At 47.7% G+C, this 20823-nt stretch overlaps 1 protein-coding gene across 1 annotated transcript; it reads left to right on the top strand.

Annotated features, from left to right (window-relative positions):
* Positions 1-1757: 1757 nt before the first annotated feature.
* On the top strand, positions 1758-19431 carry LOC149344475 (uncharacterized). Its single transcript, XM_089547233.1, has 9 exons — positions 1758-2054; positions 4939-4998; positions 5996-6070; positions 7081-7129; positions 8753-8979; positions 10086-10376; positions 14461-14680; positions 17439-17597; positions 19243-19431. The coding sequence occupies exons 1-9, from the start codon at positions 1758-1760 to the stop codon at positions 19425-19427; spliced, it is 1563 nt and encodes a 520-aa protein (XP_089403359.1). The 3' UTR covers positions 19428-19431.
* The last annotated feature ends 1392 nt before the right edge of the window (positions 19432-20823 follow it).

Below are 20823 nucleotides of genomic sequence, written 5' to 3'. Positions count from 1 at the left end.
ACAAACGCGGGTTAATGACATCCTAGTTGAAATCAAGAGGAAGAAATGGGCTTGGGCAGGGCATGTAATGCGAAGGCAAGATAACCGCTGGCCCTTAAGGGTAACGGAGTGGATTTCAAGAGAACGCAAATGTAGCAGGGAACGGCAGAAAGTTAGGTGGCCGGATGAGATTAAGAAGTTTGCGGGGATACAGAGGCCGCAACTGGCAGAGGACATTGTTAACTGGAGAGACATGGGACAAGCCTTGGCCCTGCAGTGGGCGTAGTCAGGCTGATGATGATGATGATGAAGGCGAAAACTATGTCCGGCGGCGTCTGTGGCAAGCCTCCACCTGCTAGGTAGTGCTTAGAGAGATTTGCGTCTCTCTACGTGCAATCTATCAACCGACCCCTCCCCCCCCCCCCTCACCTTACCATTTGCAGGCAAGGGGAGGGAGACGTGGGACGAAGAATGGGTAAGCAAAAATGAAAATGCCTACGGAGAAAATCACCGATACAACAGCAGTCCTACGCCACCACGGTGGCTCAGTGGTTTTGGCGCTCGGCCGCGTAAGCGAAAGAGGCGGGTTCGTCTCGGGCGCAGCGATTACATTTCGATGGAGGGAAAATTCTAGAGGCCCATGTACCATGCGGTGCCAATGCACGTTGAAGAACCCCAGGTGGTCAAAATTGTCAGGAACCCTTTACTCCAGCGTCCTTCTTGGCCCGAGTCGCTTTGCGACGTTAACCCCCCCCACACACACACACATAACACAAAACCAAATAACAGGCCTACGTGCAAAATAGTCAGCCTACTATCTTTTCAAAAATGAGGCTTGCGGGAGCTGTTCCTTCCGCATCGCTCGGTGGAGTGGCGCATCGTTTAACCGCAGCGCCACTCATTGAGGACTCGCCGCCATCTTATAATGCGACTCGTTTCGCGTAGTTAAGTGGTCGGAAGTGGAATAGAATCAGAGTTGGAGTAGGTTGGGGAGTGAAAGACAGCGAACCCAGAATAGTAATAGAATCAAATTGTAATAGATTCCCGAGTGAAAGAACAATGCTATCCTATTTCCTCCGCATCAATCCAGTTGATCGCCATATTCTTCTTTTTTTATTCTTTTCAAATAAGACTGAGCCCAAAATGAGGAAATGGGGCTATCTATGCGACGTAATTTCTCATATACAATTCGCGGGCTATACATAACTATAAGTTGAACCGAGAATTATGCGGCGTTTTCTTTAACACCGCCAAATGCGACATCGATTTTCCAGCCACTAGTGTTTTAAGAGGTTTTATGATACTTGCACTGTCTCCGCGCATATTGCAGTTTTTGTTTCTGAGAGCTATAGATCCTATAACGACAGTTAAATGAAAAAAATTTCCTTCTGGGGAAAAATTGGAAAGTTCGAACTGTACACTGGGCGTGGAATGTATGCTGTTATTTGCGGTAACTTCTTTTCCCTGCGGAGGGCAAAATTAGAGCACTTTTTTTTTTGCAGCTTTTGTCAGCATGCAATCCTGTAAATCTACTGAGCTCTGTACCAGAAGGCCCTCAGCCGTGATTTTAGAAGGAAATGAAAAGTGGGCTAAGCACACCACTGTCGTCAACAGTGTCGGCCCTCAGAGGAAACGCGATTGACAACCGGGTAAGCAACCAGGAAACTGTTCTCAATCACTTCACAGGCGACTAGGAAATGGAGCTCGACGAGGGAAATGGACGCGGGGAGGAGAGCCCAGCTTAAGGAAATGGGGACCGAGGGCGCAAAGGCGACCGCATGGAGAGGGTGTCCGCCAGCGTCAGTGCTCGCATCAGCAGCCTCCGTGAGGCAGGAAACCAAGCGCCCATAAGGACTCCGAGTGGCCCCGGTGCCCGTCACAGTTCGCAGCCCGAGACGCATTGGTGGTCTTCGCCTCGAGGCACGGCCATGTTCGCAAGCACGGTGTTCCTGTTAGGCGTGCTCATCGCAGTCGGCGTGGTGGTGGCCCACCGGCCGACGCGGGAGCTCCACGTCACCGGTGCCCTCCAGGAGAGACTCCGGCTGGCCCAGTGCCGCGCTACCTGCCTCGGAGAGGTGAGTGACCTCGGAAGGAGTGGACGCCCACACTAGCATTTATTCTGTAACTGACTTGTTCAGAGAGCGCGGAGGCTAGTAGTTCGCTTAACCAGTGGTTTAAAGTCCCACAGCTGCGCACGTGGTTGTGAGAGACGCCGTAGTTGAGAGCTCCGGATTAATTCGACTGCCTGGTGTTCCTTAACCTGCACTCACTTCGCATGATACGGACACGGAGGATTCTGCATCTCTGCTCCATCGAAATTTATGTACCACGGCCGCATCAGCCACTGTATAACCGCCGCGACGGCTGTTTTACAGGTATTCTCTTTGATACGGACAGTTGAGCCTGTGCCACATACCTAACCGTGAATTCCTTCAACAGTTCACGTGTGGCGTAAGCACGAAACGCAATTCTGACAGCAAGGACCCGGAGCAGTAACATTTTTTTAAGGGAAAAATATAAATAGGAAGTTCTGGTGAGTAAATGAAATTGTCAAGCCTGCTTCACATGCGAGCGACTGAGCGACGCGCCGCAGCGAAATCTTCCAACTCGTTGAAACCTCGTCGTTCTGCCCGCTCCAGCCGCCGCGACGGCTCAAAACAGGTTTTTACGCCGCGGCGGCAGGAATCGTTAAGCCTGTTTCACATGCCAGCGAAAATGCTAGCGAATCCTGTCGCCGCGGCGGAAAAACCTGTTTTGAGTCGTCGCTGCGACGAGCGGCGAGGTTTCAACAAGTTGGAAATTTTCGCTGCGACGCGCCGCTCAATCGCTCAGTCGCTTGCATGTGAACCGGCCTTAAGCGTTTCCGCTTGCATGTGAAACAGGTTTCAGTCCTTGCAGCAGTAAAATACCTTCGCTGCGTAATTCATTCGACGCAAAAAAAAAAAAACATACGTGGTTCTCGCAACGTACGTCGCATTCTGACCTCATCGTCAATGATGCCCGCAAGATACAAAATGTCCTTGGCGAAGTCACGGCTGTGAACATTGCGGTGTTGACGCCCGCTAACTTTGCGGGCCGTCGGCCGCACAAACTCTGGCATCCGTGGCCGCACTCGGAGTAGTCAACTGCACTGGAGGTTGCTAACGCTTAGCTCACAACTCTGAGGAAATGAAATATTTTTCCTATAACCCTCTCATACTCGCCGCTATTTTGTCGCCTGTAAACTTATAATGTGAACCATACATGACGCCACCTGTCTAAAATATAAATAATTCTCCTGTTCTGATGAAATGGGCACAAATTCTGATCGACGGCTGTCATCAATGTCGGTTTATTTTAACATCGCTTGCGCTAATCTCGTTTAACCCGTCCCTGTAGCTTAGTGGCTTTGCGATTCGGCTGCTATAAGGTCATCTACGCGTGACTAATCACGGCCGCAGCAGCCTCAATTTGATGGAGACAAAATGCGAAAACGCCCGTGTGCTGAACGATGTGAGTGCACGTTAAAAAGCCCCAGGTGCTTCAAATTAATCCGGAGCCCTCCACTATAGCGCTATAGCCCTTATGCAGTGAGACCCTGCATACCAAAAAACCACGCGTTTCAGAGAACTCTCCACTAAACTTTAAAAGGGTTTTTTTTTTTAGTTGTACAGATGATTTCATCGGTATATTAATACCACTGTTGGCGTACGCCGGAAAAATGGCGAATCTGTTAACTAGCGAAGTGACTAACTAAATTCTAATAGGCACCTTTTTTGCTGTTGCAGGACGGAGCCTAGTTATAAGTAGAGAATTGCGGCTGGCCGTCAGCAATAGCCGTATAATTTTTTTTTAACTTCGAATTTTCAGTTTTTAAATTGTCCGAGAGGGTAAAAATTTGCTGTGCCACAGGCGCGAGAATAATCGCGTGTACAAAATTCTAGAAACTAATACGGCTGTTACTAATGGTCAACTGCAAATCTCAAATTCCAACCAGGTGTCAATCTGTTATGTTTAAGAAGCTTTTAGAATATAGTTTAGGACTAGAATCCCTAGTTCACATGATCCGCCTTTTATTAGTGACGGATAGCACTTCTATTACATGCAACAGAATGCAAGCCTTTCCATAGAAGACTTTTAAAGGTTACCCGCGAACTTCCCTTAAACGTCCAGTATACCTTAATTCTGTGTAATACACTGTCTTTTCCCTAAATCATTTTCCGCCGCCGCGGTGGCTCAGTGGTTATGGTGCTCGGCTGCTGACCCGAAAGACGCGGGTTCGAACCCGGCCGCGGCGGTTGAATTTCTTTGGAGGAGAAATTCTAGAGGCCCGTGTACTGTGCGATGTCAGTGCACGTAAAAGAACCCCAGGTGGTCGAAATTTCCGGAGCCCTCCACTACGGCGTCTCTCATAGCCTTAGTCGCTTTGGGACTTTAAACCCTATAAACCAAACCTAAATCATTTTCCATTTGTATCAACTGCTGCACCGACTGTCTGATACCGGCGGTAACTACGGCAGATAACGAGTGGCGGCGACCACCGATGAAATTAATAAAATTATAATGGGATAGTTACGCTATGCTGGCCGTGAAGTTTGTCGCCCTTTTCGGGAGAGATGTACGGATACATTTCGATTCAACCATTTCACTGCAACGTTCTTTGCTATTTGCTAATCTCTAAGCTAAGCGTATCAGGTGCAATTTGATTCGTTCCACGCGATGTGGGTCCCGTCAGATTTCAAGTGCTTGAGCGAGTAGCTTTGAAGAAAGCCTACCCTAGTTATATGCATTACATCGCCACATGGAAGTAGCGAGTTATGCGGGCCAGATTGCTTAAATTCCCTCATCGGTGCTCGATAATGTTCACTGCTCCGTGCCTGCACGACCACAGAGTGTGCCCAGCTACGCTGCATAGATTTGCGGCCCTAAGATTGCTACACTGCTCTCAAGTCTGATTGTTTGTGGTGTCTTTACTTTCAGCTTGGCCTGGCAACCGAGTCCCAGGAGATTGAATGCAAGGGAGACAAGGAGTGTTACATGGTGAGTCTAATAACTGTGGGCACAATTCACTGTGGGTTCACAATGTTTATCTCGCACAGGGAGGCAATTTGAAAAACAGCGATTTTGCATGACGGAACAATTATGGATCCCAAAACAGGATTTTACGCTGTAAAAACCAACGGTGGTGTACTCCAGCAAATCGCACTCTCTTGAACGTGTAGGTTATTTCAGACCGAAAGCACTTGGTTGTTAGCCTTCGTTCGGCTATGTTCACAGCCCAGATTTACTGCCAGCCTGAGGCATAATAGCGTCTTTTGTATCTCAGTTTTTTCTCTGTTTATGAACGCAAGTCATATCACTGCATTGAACAAAGCAAAATGCACTTTCTTCGGGCAACCCGCGCCGCGTCATCCAAAAAGAACTTTCTACTTCTCGTGGATCCAGAAAGCATGGCTGCTAGATCAAGCGTATATTGTTGCTGAAGTGGGAGTTCTCTCATCGGGTTGATATTTGAATTTGATTATGAAGGTTGCCTTGCGTGGAGGTCCCATGTCCTTTAATGTGTTTCGGAACATGCACAAAGCATAAAGATGTGTCACCTGGCGGTTGCCTATTTTGAGGGATTTATTGTTAGCTCCTTGAACAACACCCCACGGAGCCGTTCTCTTGTGCTCTGTCTCGGGATATGCACCTTCAGACTCGCAGTACTCCTTTGAGCGCATATGTGGACTTTGTACACTCCCGAGGTGTTCGATCTAGATACGTGCGGCATTGATGCAAAGGCAAAAGAAACACAGGTAATAACTAAGCTGTGCCTGCTTGCCCAAAACACAACACTTCCAGAACCCTTAGAATGTTCTATAATGATTCAAAATACCGCAGAATGGAGGCGCGCTGTGTTCCGAGCGCATGTCGTTGTCGTCCGTGTTCGTTGTCGGCTAAGCACATGCAGCGTACGCGTCGGTGACATGGTAGCGACAAGCAGCGTTCGTCAGGGCAACGTCGGTTCCTCTCACCACTTTCATTGTCCCTGCAGTGCTGGGAAGTGTGCGACCTCTTCTACGACAACTTCACCATCTGGGGACCCATGTGCACCGCGGCAGACATCTGCGTAAGTCAATCCACCCTGCAGGTTTTTCTCTTTTAATTCGGGAGACCGCCGTGTACAATATGAGAGGGGACGAAGTAAGAGCATTCAGTTATTGATATCATCATTGTTAGGAGCGACAGGCACGGTTTTTTTCGTTTTGTAACTTCTTCTCTAATTAGCGTATAACATCAAAAAGTCGTTTTCTACTTTAGTGAAGAAACAGCCAAAAAATTCGCACTTGTGTGCGAAATTGTTCTTTTTTTTCATATGACGAGCGGGAGTGCGTATGATAAGTGTATGGGTGCATATATGAGTCAGTAGAGCAGTCCAGTCTGCTCTCAGTATATTCACACCTGCTGTGCTAGCATAAGGGGAGAAAAATGGTGCGTTCCTGAGAAACTCTTTCCTGAACATGCCGGTACTTTATATTTGCAACTGACAACGCGTAAATAGCACTAGAAGGGAATAGAGCGCTTCGTTGACTTCAGCCTGCTCTTCTACATATGCCGGGTTTCATTTCTTTCTCGTTTTCAAAGGGCCAAAAATGTTTTTAAATGGTGTTTTTTAGGTAAATAGAAGCACTTCCCGATATAGTAATACCAGAGTTGGCAGATGTCAAAAAACTGGCGAATCATGTCACTAATAAACTGATTAGGCCTAGCTAAGCTTTGGCCTAAGGCGTAGAGCGTTGAAATTGTGTGTGTGCCTCTTTAAGCATCATCGCTCACTTGGTTCTTTTGTCATCAGTAAACTTCCTTTTCGGCCTTTGACAGCTTCGCATTAAGAACCTTCTGTTCACTGATAACACGTGAGGAAGGAGAAAAAAAGACCAAGTCAAGACAGCCCCCAGTGCGGATGTTCGACTAAAGGCTAAAACCTCCACTGAAGGATCTGTTAGCCGAGGACCCGTGTTCTTGTCTGTATTGTCTCTGTCTTTTTTCTTTTCTTGTTGTTCACCTGTTCTTCTGAGCACAGAGACTCCTGTAAGAGCGTGTCCTCCTAATGAATGCGTCCCAACACCCTTTGCGCAGTTTCCCGGCTGTCAGGTGGCCTGCTCCTTCAAGCGCACAAATGGAACCGGTACGTATACTGCCAAGTAGTAGCGCAAAACGAGCGGGGACCGCGAGTACTTGGTGCCGATATTAATGAGCCGAACACCAGGCAGGATTCTACGTACCGGCCCTAGCCGACTGCGTTGAGCTTCCCGTGTTTTTTCTCTGTAATCTTTTGTAAAGCCCCTACAGCTCTCAAGTAGTGGCTTCAAAAGCTAGAACGGATGTTTGGTAGTTAAGGAGTTAGTCTCTCAGATTTAATGGGGCTTTCTTCTGCTACCTTAATTGTGTTCTCAATATGTTTCCTTCGAGTGATTGATTAACTTATATTTATTTGGTTTCAGTAACATGGCACAAAGTTCGGAGGCGAATGTTTAGCCAGAAGCTGTACAAACACCGGACGAAGGCCGCGAAACTCCAGAACAAGGCTTTTCACTTCAAAGTAATCAATGTAGCCTGTGATGAATGGCAAACATAATGTATAAAATAAATTATGCACGAACTTATGTACCAAACTATGCAGGAAACTGCAGAGAATAGACAATATAGCCCTGAGAAAGAAACGAAAAGTACAGAAAGGATACACACATGGGTATGGAATGCCTTAAAAGGACCGTCGCCAAAAAAAGAAACAAAACAGTTTTTCCTTCTCTAAATATAAACAAACCACAAAATCCTACCTGACACCTCAGAGACAGAGAGAAACTGTAACAGAATACCTCGATTAGGTTTCAAGTAGTGAGTTGGTTTGGTTTATTGGGGTTTAACGTCCCAAAGCAACTAAGGCTATGAGGGACGCCGTAGTGAAGCGCTCCGGAAATTTCGACCACCTGGGGTGGTCGCGCACCACACGGGCCGCCAGAATTTCGCCTACATCGAAATTCAGCCGCCGCGGCCGTGATCGAACCCGCGTCTTTCGGGTCAGCAGCCAAGCGCTGTAACCACTGAGCCATCGCAGCGGGCCCTAGTAGTCAGTGCTCGCTTCAGTGCTCATCACAGTGTTCATCTCCACAGTTTTCCAGGGCTGAATCCAGAATGTATAAACATGTGCGTGCAACCAAATAGGTTTCAAATATCTCACTCTCCCAATACACTATCAGTAACACAGTTGGTACGAACATTCAAATCGTTGTTTTTCAGATGGCGAAAACTATACCTGCGTGTGCTCTAAAAGCGTCCTAATATTTTCTTTCTGTCCTTTAATAGGTGTGCTGAATGGCGTTGTTCGCTTTTTCTTGTAATTTGTTTGAAAGGTGGAAGGGCTTCATTTTATGAAGCCCTCTAACGTGCTTCCAGCAATGAGGCTTCTTACAATGGCACCCATAAATCACATTAGCTTTCAAATATTTTTGTTTTGTTCCTTTGTGTTGTGACTCGTTCATGTAAGCAATCCATAATAATTTTGTTCTTGTGAACAAGTCATTAGTGAAATCATATTTTGAACCGGACTCTACTTGATCCGCACAGAAGTAAGTTATTGTCTATACACGCGGCTTGGCTATCGTCGTCTTGAAAAAGTACTACAGGGGCCGGGCATTTGGCTGCGGAAAATAAGAAAAAGAAATATGGCCGCACGGCTGGGACGCTTCATTCAAACAGCCTCCTCACATCCCCGCAAGTTCAAGTGCCGAACAGACCCCGAAAAACGCAGGCTTCCTCTTCGCAGGCATCGCAGCTGAGAAAGGCCCCGCAGAGGAGGACCTGGCCGGCGTGTTCGCAGATCCGCCGCGGCTGGAAGCGGCCGACGGAGACCAGGCGGTGCGCGTGACGTGGCATCGGCCTCTGGGTCTCGGGGGCGTCCCCACCGAAGCGGCGCTGGTGTACCTGCTGCTGCTGAGGGGAGTGGTGCACCGGGACCGCTGGGAGGAGGCCGCGCAGGTACGCATGCCAGCCGAGAGGTCGGAGATCTGGCGACGTGAAAGCATGTGCCTCGTGTTAGGTTTGTGCAGTTAGAACAAAAAGATAACCGAATAAATAAACAGCATAAAGAAGGAAGCGGTATGCTGTGCCTCCTCTCGACTTTGCATGGTCATGCACTGAGACTTTGCTGTCTTATACGTTTTCGGGCAGAAGGTGTGATGCGGCAAGAACTTGGCTCGGATGTAGTCACCGCCAGTTCCGCCGCAGGGGCCGAAACTTTGTGAGCCTTCGTTTAGGTTTCTGCCATTGCTCGCGGCTTCGCGATGGTGTAGGCCGTCGCGGACGACTACAACGACAGAAGCCCGAAAGAAAAGGGAAAAGGAAACGAGCGGCTAAAAACCACAACCCCAGATGAGCGCTTTTCATCTACATCTGTTTGTTTCACTAATTCCCGCCGGTTGTCCTCTACAGCTCGCGGCCGCTGAACGCGACCGCATATTACAGTTGTTTGCCGGGAGATGTTCAAGATGTTTGGGAAGTGTCCGAGGATCAACAAAGCTGAAGCCTGATGTAATGCTTTGTCTCTTGATGATTGATAAGTAGCAGGATTTTACGCTTAGGTTTCAGTATTTGAAATTATGATGGCATAAAATATATTCCTTTGTCAAAAAGAGCATACCTGCCTAAGATCCCTCTACAGGCCTAAGTAAGACGTAAGCGTGACGCACCCGTCAAAGTTTACGGTGTGTCCGTGCACACATTGTCAAGAGCTCTTGAGAGTCACTAATTAATTTCTTAAAAAAATAAAACCCCGAGTAACTGTAAAACTCACTGCAGAGGTCGCGATGACGTTACAAGGTCACGTGGCCTATTTCGCAAATGGACAGCAAACAATCCAAACAATGGGCACCGAGCGCTGGCGCACCTCAGTCGGATTTGTCCTAACTATGCAAATCGACCGTCATTGTTTTATGCCTGCTCGCCACAGAAAAACGGCATCACATCATTCCTACAGCAGGAGCGCAAATAGAACTGCAATCTCCACCCCGACATTTCGATGCAGTTGCTACGCCGCTTTGTGATGTACTTTCATAGCCTCAACCACCGTACATCACTTTCCGCAGACGCAGTACCAGAACGCGACCCTGCGCCGCAGCCAGCTGAAGCAGGCGTCCGAGCTGGAGATCGTGGCTCTGGCGCCCCGTGGACCCTGTGCGCGCACCCGGCTGATGCTGGAGCTGGACGCCATACGGCCAGACCAGGACACCCTGCTGTCGGACGCCGCGGACAGGGTGGAGACCTGCCCCTCGCCCAAATTGCTGGGGCTGCGTCATTCGGCGGAGCACAAGGTCGAGGCGCAGGTCTCCTGGGACTGCGCCCACCACTCGTCCCACTCCAAGAGAGTCAAGTTCGAGGTGCGCACCCTTTACAGTTGCTTTGTAGAGCACGTTTATGTAGACCGACATTTGTGTGAAAGGGTTTCCGCGGGGTGAACGTCAGAGCCGGTGGCAAAAAGTAGCGAACGCCTGGACAAGGCCCAGCCTGGGCTGCCATAGCGCAAGGATAGCCTCGATGTGTTCTCGCATCACTTTCGGCTTGGTGCCAATACTTCCGGTCAGGCACGTATCCGGGAAAGGGGGCGGGGTAACTGTCTTGGCAGTGCTCAGCCAGCTGTAAATATCCCCACCCCCGGCAATTATATAGAAGAAATTACTTTGGAACCCCTCCGGAAAAAAATTCCTGGCTACATGCCTCCTTCCGGTAGTAACTTCCTGGTTGCTAACGTTACGCTCGCTCAGTCATACCAAGTCATGAAATGACATGTTTGTTGTTATGACCGCGTATCAAATGTCATTGATGACGTCCATGATGTGAACAGCGTGAACTACAAGGGACAAGAAAAAGAAGGGACACAGGACGAGCGCTGACTCGCAACTAAAAGGATTATTCACTGAAACCTTCTTATATGAAGAGACAATCAAAGGGAAGAAACAACACAAAAAACTAAAAACCATGAAACGCAACATTCGTCAGGTGCTCCCGAGAAAATTCATCTCCCCATCGCAAAGGAAAACAGATGGTTTGCTGACGCAATTCAGTTGATCCCCTGCGATGTGAAAAGCCTCGACAACTTCTCGTGTCATCTGATCACTGTGGGTGTATAGTACACGTGTTTGATTGAATAATGCAGTGCATTTTTTTCTTTTTCTTTTTCATAACTTTACATTCTAGACAATGTTTGACCAAATGTGAAAGGTCATCACCAATGTTTAAGTTGTTCCTGTGCTCTTGTAGGCGCTTGTTAAGGCAACACTCCCACGGACTAAAGAACGTAGCAAGTAGGTACAAAGTTGGCGTGTTCCTTTCAGCCCCCGTCAAGCTCAAACAGATATGCCCTGCCATTGAAAGAAAGAAAGAGGCCAAGAAGAAAAAAGAAGGATGTGGCGTTGCGCACAGGGATAAGTTTGTGGCCTGTAAAACATGTGTTGTATACAGTGTACCCCTTTCCTGTGGAGCGCGTTGCATTGGTCAGACCGGGCGTTGCCTTAACAAGCGCCTACAAGAGCACAGGAACAACTTCAACATTGGTGATGACCTTTCACATTTCGTCAAACATTGTCTAGAATGTAAAGTTATGAAAAAGAAAAAGAAAAAATGCACTGCATTATTCAATCAAACACGTGTACTATACACCCACAGTGATCAGATGACACGAGAAGTTGTCGAGGCTTTTCACATCGCAGGGGATCAACTGAATTGCGTCAGCAAACCATCTGTTTTCCTTTGCGATGGGGAGATGAATTTTCTCGGGAGCACCTGACGAATGTTGCGTTTCATGGTTTTTAGTTTTTTGTGTTGTTTCTTCCCTTTGATTGTCTCTTCATATAAGAAGGTTTCAGTGAATAAACCTTTTAGTTGCGAGTCAGCGCTCGTCCTGTGTCCCTTCTTTTTCTTGTCCCTTGTAGTTCGCGCTGTTCACATCATGAATATCTACCAACTCGCCCAACTGAACGTTTTGCTAAACCATAATTGATGACGTCGTCATATGTGCCGTCAAGTGTGACCTGAGACGGCGACTCTGCCAAATGGCCCAGCCATCTCTTTATTCTCCAGCATAAAACTGACTCCCGCCACTGCCTATTGGCCAAGCGGAATTCTGTCCAGACAGCCTGGAGAGTGTGGGCTTCCGAGGTGTACCCAAGTCTGGGAAATCTTGGCAGATGCTTTAAATGTGCGCTACTGCCTTCACGTACCGCATGGCGCTAAGCATTCAAAACTAACTTTGGATTAAATCTTCCGTTTAAACCATTCATTTCCCATGTCCGTAGGAAAAAATTACTGGACGATCAGACATCTGATATAACAATTGTGCGAAAGTGGTTGGATTTAACCTCGATGATCACTGCGATGCTTTTACTCCACTGACTGCTTTTACTAAGCCGAGGCTATAGACCAAGGCCGAGCTTTACATGTACAGGGCGTAATTTTTCCGGAGGGTGACAGTCAGCGGAGATGGGTTAGGGTAGTGGTGGGTGAGCGGCCAGTTCAATGGCTGGGGGGGGGGGGGGGGCTGAGGTGTCTGGAGGGTGCTCCTTTCGGAGGCCTTTCCCACAGCGTGTTTGAATTCGATTCACCGTTACTTTTTTAATCCGCTGCTGCGTTGGTATCTAGTCCGGTGCGACCTTGTGGAGCGTGGAGGGAGGAGATTAGGTTGTGTCTAGCGCTTCTAGAGTTTAGAGTTTGGTGGATGAATTATGGATAACGCTCCTACAAGGTGGTGGTGGATGGGGGTAGGGTGGGTCGGGGGATCAGGGTGGCGTTGGCTTTGGCGCTAAAGCAGGCGCAGTGAGAGGAGGTGGTTGGTGCTTCTGGAAGGTAGGAATCATTTTACAAGTCAGGCTTTGCAGTGATAGGGAAGCGTAGGCCACAAATATCAGCATGTTCGAGCTGCATCTCATGGCACTCTGTAGTTTCCTCACAATTACATGTGAAAACATCCCCTCTGCGTTGCGCGGTGTTCACTAAAGGCAGAAGACGGTTATCGTTACTATTGTCCAGGGTGAAGCTCAAATATTGATGAAGGAAGAGAATATCTAAAGACCCATGAAGAATGTCTCAAGACGAAAACAAATACGAATGCGGCCATAATGAAACATAGAGCACTGTAGAGATACCATAGATATGAATCAGTAGTATGGAATGGTGTAATGGCTGCGGAAGTGACATTTGCGAACGCGGTACTAGGCTTCAAATCCGACGTACTAAAACACTGGACATTAACGAAAGAACTTATTATCTCTTTACTACGCATTCATCCACAGCCACTTAAACTACGGTATCTCATCTTGGGGTAACGCCTATCATATTCATCTCTGGCCTTTAATAAAACTGCAAAAGCAAGCCATGCGCATCATAACCAATACCCCTCGAATGTCACCCTCCCGCATTTTGTTCATAGATTTAAACGTTCTACCTATCTCGGCCCTTTATTTTTACAACCTTGGTATCCTATTCTTTAAGATTCTTCATCATTATCTCCCGCTAAGCATATTTTCTCCCGGCACGATCATGAGCAACATCGTCACACGTTTTGCGCTGCGTAATAACTTTCTACTACCTAAGGTCAGAACTAACTACGGGAAACAATGCCTTCATTTTTCATCCGTATCATTTTGGAATTCTTTGAACATAGACATCAAACAAACTAATACGCTTTCTTTATTCAAGGTCAAACTAAAGCTTTTCCTTCTTAATTTGGGATTTTTTTGTTATGTTATTTATTCTATGTATCGCGGCATCTGTGAGTGTTTTATTTTACATTATCGTGCATTACATTGCTTGTATTTAAATATTTCAGTAACTAATATTACACTATGTGCTTACATTTATTCTGTTTCGTAGCTAATTACTGTGTTGTGTATTTCATATTATGTTGCATATTGTAATTTATTTTCATGGGAGGTCCCGCCCGCGGTCTTGCACCATGGGACCTCTCGCTGTATACAATTGTAACTTTTATTGTATTACTCAATAAACTTTCAACTTTCAACTTTCAACTGTGCTCGCATTAGCTTTAGGGGCTCAGGGAAAGACAACAAGAGAAGCTATATAGAAGAATATTGGTTGGTTGCCCTTTGAGCTCCTAGCAGAGAGCAAAGTAGATTACGCGTGAACAGCAACCAGAGCCCATATCTTTCATGCCGGCCGGCGGTTCCGCAATTATGGTCGTGGAAGTTGCATTTTGGTTCTCTAATGTGTGCTAGTGATATCAGGCGATAACTGGTACATATCCCACTGATACGACAAATTAACCAGCCACGAACCCTGCGTAGTTCTGTCCTCTCTAGTACACAGGACATAGCATATTCTATATTGTATACCCTCTCTTCACAGCCACGGGCATCACGGGTAGGGCAGCGAACCGGACATGCGATCATCGGATAGTTCTGTTCACAGCCGCATTCAATGCTGCGTCGGCGGGTCTTCGCGCTCTCCCAGGTCATGTGGAAGGTCCTCGACAACGCGGTGGATGTGACTGGGCGCCTGCACACCTCCCGGCAGTCAGCCACGCTCCCTCTCTGGTCGGACACCTCCTACTCCATCTTCGTCCGCCGCCTGTCCCCGTGGACGGGAGAACCTGAAGCGGAGACACAGGCCCTGCTCCTCGACACGCTCCTCGTTGCCGAGCCCGAAGCCAGCATTCAGGAGGCCCCTCCGCGTGAGTTGCACCTATACATGCTTCCTCATTAACACTCGCGTTCACACCTTTAGTGACTACTGGTAAGCGTTTGTTCCCGTCGAGAGCAGCAAATGGATTGGTCACACAGTACAGATCTACCAGCCAAGCGCAAAATGCATTCTCATAGTGTTGGAATCAGGTTGCTCTACAGCGTGTTTATTTTACACTAAGTGAGTTGCAAGGAGCATTGCACAGTCAAGGGGCGAGAATACAGAAGACGATGTAAAAATCATAAATAACCACAGCTGAAGGACGCATTTCTCAACTTTCGCAGCTAAAGCTAGGCTACTCTGCTTAGGTCCTGAGACCGTTCAGGAAAGTGCTAGCAAGCGAGATTGTTGGGGCGTGTTATGGCGGTCATGCGAATTGTACTGTTGGTTTCCCAACAACTGCCTTAACCATTTTCCGACTAGGGCAGCCGTTTACGCAACACAATAAACGACACCCCTACCGACTATTTTGTAGGGTTTTCCTATCAGCCATCTTTACAGCACAGATATCAGTGCATGGAAATAAGACATGATATCATTGTTGTCTTTCTTTCACCGCGTACGCTCCATGATTTAGTATTATCACTTTGAGCAAAATTGCCATCGGCCTTAATGTACTACATTGATTTAGATGTGCCCCTGTAGCAAGCGATGTGTCGGTCATAATAACTTACTGTAAAAGCAAGAAGCCTCGACATTTCGTTATAAAACCGTCGTTATTCATATTCTTCTGTGATTGTCGCGCTTCCTTGTATTTGTCTATCGACCATCGAGTCTTTGACTACTTTTGACAATTTCCAAATGTTCACCTGGCAAACGCATATTGCATAGAAGCGTCCTTGCAACGTCAACACGGATCTATGCCCTTTATACTGTAGATTACACCTTCTGCATGCATGCCTAAGTTTCGATTTTATCATGACTAAGAGGCGAAACAAGCTATATTCATTGCCGAGTTATCACAAGAGCAGACAAATACAAGTGCTGCAGATACTTCGATACGCGTGCTGCCTCTTCTGGCAAACGTTTGCTTCATTCGAGCGATGTGATTCAATACACCGAACGCCAACGTCGCGTCCGATTGTTTTAGTGCTGGAGGCTTTGGCTTCTTCCAGCTGTAGCCGAATGATATGCAGGCGAGTCTTTAAACGTAACTAAGCGTAAAGAAACTGTCAATGTGCGCCTGGAACCTAGTCTTTAACATGAAGAAGCTGAGTGACGTCTTTTGGTGCACGCTCAAGACAGAAAGTAGTTTAAATTCATTTGTACTCCTAAGAGATTTGTACCAAGAGTCTAACTTTCGAGGTCATCGTGTCCTACGTGGCGTCCTAACCGCTGAGTTTGCGCTTGTGGAGAGCTCGTGGTTGTTCTGCTCTCGCATGCTTTTAAGGCGGAAGCTTTTAATGTCTCATCGTTGTAAGCAGCAGTTGTCGACAGAAATGTCACGCTTTTCAATAGGTCGAAACGGTCGTGACTTCACAGTGCGCGAACTTCAAACGGGGCCAATTGTACTTTGGCTAGTAACAATGCAACCAATTGAAGGGATCGTATAGTGATGCTCCAAGTAAGTGGGACTGACCTTAGTTAATTGCTTAATTACTCAGTGGCCTAATTAACTTTTCTAGTCAGGCCACATAAATAAATGAAACCGAGTAGGAAATTGGTCGAGCTCGGGAATCGAACCCCGGTCTTTGGCGTGCGAGACGAGCATGCTATCCACTCCGCCATGCCAGCTCGATGGTTTGGAATGAACAAAGGCGAGTCCAGTGAATACGGTGTCTTCGCGCACTCCCATCCTCCTCCCTTCCCTTCCGGCGAGGTTTAGGTGTCCACCGAGATATGAGAGACACGTACATTTCCTTTCCTCAAAAACCAATTTACCGACGAGCGAGGCGTAGAACCGAATGGGCGATGGCGTTCTATGGACTCCCTGGCAGCGTTGCAAGACGCTGTCGCGTTCCACTCTTAGAGGCGAAGCTTAACATCTTAACCAGACATCAGTGACCACATTTTAGGTCAAAAAAGTGCCCCCTGAATTTTGACGGCTGTCCACCGAGATATGTGAGACAGTTACTGCGTAATTTCCTTTCCTCAAGTACAATTTTCATTTTGTTCATTACGGGCCCTCTGTGTCTTCTTTCACTCCCACTTCCTCCTTTCCTCTACGGTGCGGTTCAGGTGTCCACCGAGATTACACAGAATTACTGCGCCATTTCCTTTCCTCAAAAAGCGTTGTGTTCAAAGGACAAGGCATCGCGCCGAACGGGTGGTGGCGTTCAGTGGACTCCCTGGCAGCGCTACAACACGCTGTCGCGTTCCACTCCTAAAGCCGAAGCTTAAGCGTCATTAATTAGTAGTTAATTAGTATTCAGGCATTAATCAGTAAATAACCATTAATTAGTTATGTGTCATCAGTTAGTAATTAGTACTCAATTATATGTGACGCCACCAGTGCCACAGAAGCAGCCAAAGTGATGCGGAAAACGCTTTCGCCTTTACGCGCTTTAGACAGTCAAAGTGCCCCCTGAATTTTTTCTCTATGTTGGACTTCCGAGCACACATCATCATAACTATTGGATTTTATGCATCAGGCAAATAGCAGTTGCATTTGGGAAGCCTTGCCTCCACACTAAGAACATAATTGTTACCGCTAGGAGCTTGTCGCAAGGGTGGACTATCTTAGTGAAAGGCTTAGCTCTGCGGCGTTAGGAGCGAACTGATGCACTTTCACTGCTTCGATGTTTCAGCGTGGAGCTGCGTGAGCGTCGAAATCGTCGTCGGCTGCGCAGCTGCCCTGTTCGCCGTCTTCATCGTCTGCGCTGTAGCCCTGCTCCTGATCGCGCGTCGACGAACAGCGATCTCCAACGGACACGGGAGCACTGGCAAGTCGGCACCTGCACGCGACGGTGAGTTCGAGCAAATAAATTTTAGTGGCGAGGAACATATTACATGCGGTCACCCTGTCAAAAATCGAGAGACCATGAGGGAAAAAAGTCTGAGCACAGCGCTGAAGAGTTGGCTCACGGTCTTTTCAGTAATGTGCACTATGCTTATAGGCATTCAGAGGGACGCCAAGGTACTTTAGAGGATTACTTGGCCATTGAACACCAGCATATTCAGCAGGTGTCGATCCCCACAATCAGAAGCAGACACTGCAACTCTTAAAACGATTACTCTGAGCTCCTGACATTGAACCAGTCCTCCGTTGAGCGAATGACTTCATCGATGCTTGGCATAGCACAGAAAAACGCGAGCTCATCTGCATGTGCTAATACCTTCAGCTCGCGACTCATTATACAGAAACCTTCAGCTTGCGACCAATTATGCGGAAACCCCCGCCGCGGTGGCTCTGTGGTTACGGCGCTCGGCTGCTGGGCCGAAAGACGCGGGTTCGATCCCGGCCGCGGCGGCTGAATTTTGACGAAGGCGAAATTCTAGAGCCCCGTGTGCTGTGCGATGTCAGTGCACGTTAAAGAACCCCGGGTGGTCGAAATTTCCAGAGCCTTTCACTACGGCGTTCCTCAGGGCCTGAGTTGCTTTGGGACGTTAAACCCCAATAAACCAAACCATTATACGGAAACCACTGAATGTTCTACTTTTTAGAACACTTATGCAAAGTGGCTCCAAGTATAGTGCGAACAGGAGCGGAGACAGTGGGCAACGCTATTTCACAGAGGACTGAATGCAGACTGGTTGTGAGAGACAGCCATTTACAAATAAGCGTGTGGAACTATGCCACGAATGGTTGTTGGTTCACGCGTATTGTTGGTTGTTGGTTCACGGTGTGTGTGACAGTAAAGTGTGTTGGGGATGTGTACTGATGCTATAATAATAAAAAATAAAACCAGACATATATATATGCTAATTAGGCTTCAGAAAAGAAGGAAAAGGCGCTACCGCGTCTAATGGGCAACTGGGCAAGTGGGCAGGGCAACTGCAGCATTTTTTTAGAATTGCACGATATTCAAGGATTCAAGTCTGTATAGGCTGTAGGTAAAGCATGCCAATTGTTTTCGCACTAGCATTTAAAATAGTGACGTAATAGTCGATTGAATTTTGTGCTTCTCCTCAATGCACCGTTGGAGTGCAAGGAAATTCAGCGTGACGTCACGGAAGGTATGATTTCAAATTGCCGCTGTCGTCCGCCACACCGTGCCCTGAGTCGTTAGACGCTGCCAAACAACTCTCGGCAGGGTTTGCCTTTGATGGCGTTGGTTTTTTTTTTTTTTCAAACCATGCTTTTGTGCGTTGGAATTGTACCGATACCTTCGAAGGCGTCATCATGCTCATCCCCCCCTCCACTAAGCGTTGTGCGCTGCGGAGTAGCTTGAAGAGCGTGCGGATTTTAATCGGCGATTACTTCACTATTTCAAGTGCTAGCCCATAAAGACTTGGCATGCTTTAGCTGCAAGTTTTACACATTCGACCATCCTTGAATTCTAAAACCTATGCAGTTTCCCTTTAAGGGGAAGCCTAAGCGTTTTCCTGATTTTCGGCGTAACTGTGCACCAAAGCGAAATGAACAGATAACTGAATGGGCCGCCTCCGCAGCTTGCCCCGGGAGACGCAGCCGACGTGGGTCCCAGCTGTGCAACGTCGCCAAGGCCCTGCACGGAGGCGCCGACGGCCAGCCCAACGGCCCCTCGAGTCCCGTGGGCGAGTCCCAGGAGGACCTGCTGGCCGAACACCGTGAAGCCGGGGACCGCCGCTTCGTCTACGACGCCCACATGGCGTGATGGCCGTGAGCTATACCTCCAAAAAGCCCGACTCAGTGGAAGCTTTCAGCCGACACCGGTGACTTTTGAAGACGGCAGACACTGTATCGACGACACAAGCTGCTTCTCTCTGCGTCACTGCATTCGGAATGGCGATCATCTGCGGCGAAAACTTTGTACAAACACATATGCGAGTGTTCAGAGGTGGTTTGCGCTTTTTGTAAGTGTGCGCACTCAAAACTACAGGCGCAGGGGTCCTTCTTTCCACCTGCCCTTCATTTGCACAATTCCAAATAGCACCCATCAGATAGGTGACGCCGTCATTAGTGTTCTTCATAACTTATTGCACGTTTTCTTGCGTCAAAATACCAGCGTGGCATCATGCAGGCGGAACACTGATAGTTATTACTACCCGTCGAATGCGACTACAGCCGGAACCAGTAACAATGGCACAAGCTGCGAAATAGATCACTTCTTCAGGGTATTGTGTCTGTGCAATACAACGTTGTAACTCGCTGCTATCTGCGCAGCCTGACTGCATTCTAGTGCATTGAAAATTATCGCGGGTTTCGAGTGAATATCTTTAGACCAGGACGAACATTTGGAATTCTAAATTGGTCCACCCCGTTGTCCACTCACTGAATAAAAGAAATGTAGCTGTCAAGTCTGCTGAAGCGTTTAAGCTCCACTACCTTGTAGAAAAGCTGGTGTCGTCATATACGAACGACTCTTTGACCGAGTTTCCGAATCCTTGCGACAGCCGCAGCGGCAGACAGAGGCGCAGCGGTCTTTTTCAATCATTTCGTGCGAGTGCAAATTCCAGTTTCCGTGGCTTAATCTGTGCGTTACTTAGTGCGCCCGAACTGCCGCCACGATTGGCAAAGCGGGTGCGGAGTCTATGCAGGTATTTTCACTTGAATTCACAATCCCTAGCTGAAGCAAGTCTGTGCCAGGGGCAAGGTTTCGCTGTCTTTTGAAAGATGACTGTCATTCAGAATCGTCCAGCTAGCATCGCGAGCGCCATTTGCGTCGGAAGAAGTATAGTTTTCGTTTGAAATGTATTTCATCTTTCCTCCTCATTATAAGAGTCGCCCTTAATGCGTTAGCATTAGAACCTCCATGGCGCCGAAATGCGTCGTCGCGGTCATAAAACTCGCCCATTGGTTAGAGCGAAGTGACGCCACTAGATGGAAGCATTCCCATTCGCTGGGGGAAATTGACGACTTTGACGTCAATACCGGAAGTGATGTCATTTCCAGTAGAAGCACCAACCGCTGATAAATTACCTGTCCCTGTGAAGTTTTGTTATCGTTTTCCTTATTTATTTTTTCTGTCGCGTTATCGGTGCGTGCGTTCTTCTTGTAAAACGTAAATAAAAAAAACTGTGCGTCCAGTCGTCGTCTCCAGTTCAATATCT

This window comes from Amblyomma mixtum, chromosome 5, assembly GCF_055824585.1.
Source record: "Amblyomma mixtum isolate Tamu chromosome 5, ASM5582458v1, whole genome shotgun sequence".
Taxonomy (NCBI): Eukaryota; Metazoa; Arthropoda; class Arachnida; order Ixodida; family Ixodidae; genus Amblyomma; species Amblyomma mixtum.
This window is presented reverse-complemented; position numbering and strand designations above follow the sequence as displayed.

Excerpts from the sequence above, each read along its gene's own strand:
- LOC149344475 (XM_089547233.1), top strand. The coding sequence starts at position 1,758 with ATGGAGAGGGTGTCCGCCAGCGTCAGTGCTCGCATCAGCAGCCTCCGT. Across the intron at positions 14,681-17,438 it reads CATTCAGGAGGCCCCTCCGC|CGTGGAGCTGCGTGAGCGTC; the intron begins GTGAGTTGCACC and ends TCGATGTTTCAG. Across the intron at positions 17,598-19,242 it reads GTCGGCACCTGCACGCGACG|CTTGCCCCGGGAGACGCAGC; the intron begins GTGAGTTCGAGC and ends CCGCCTCCGCAG.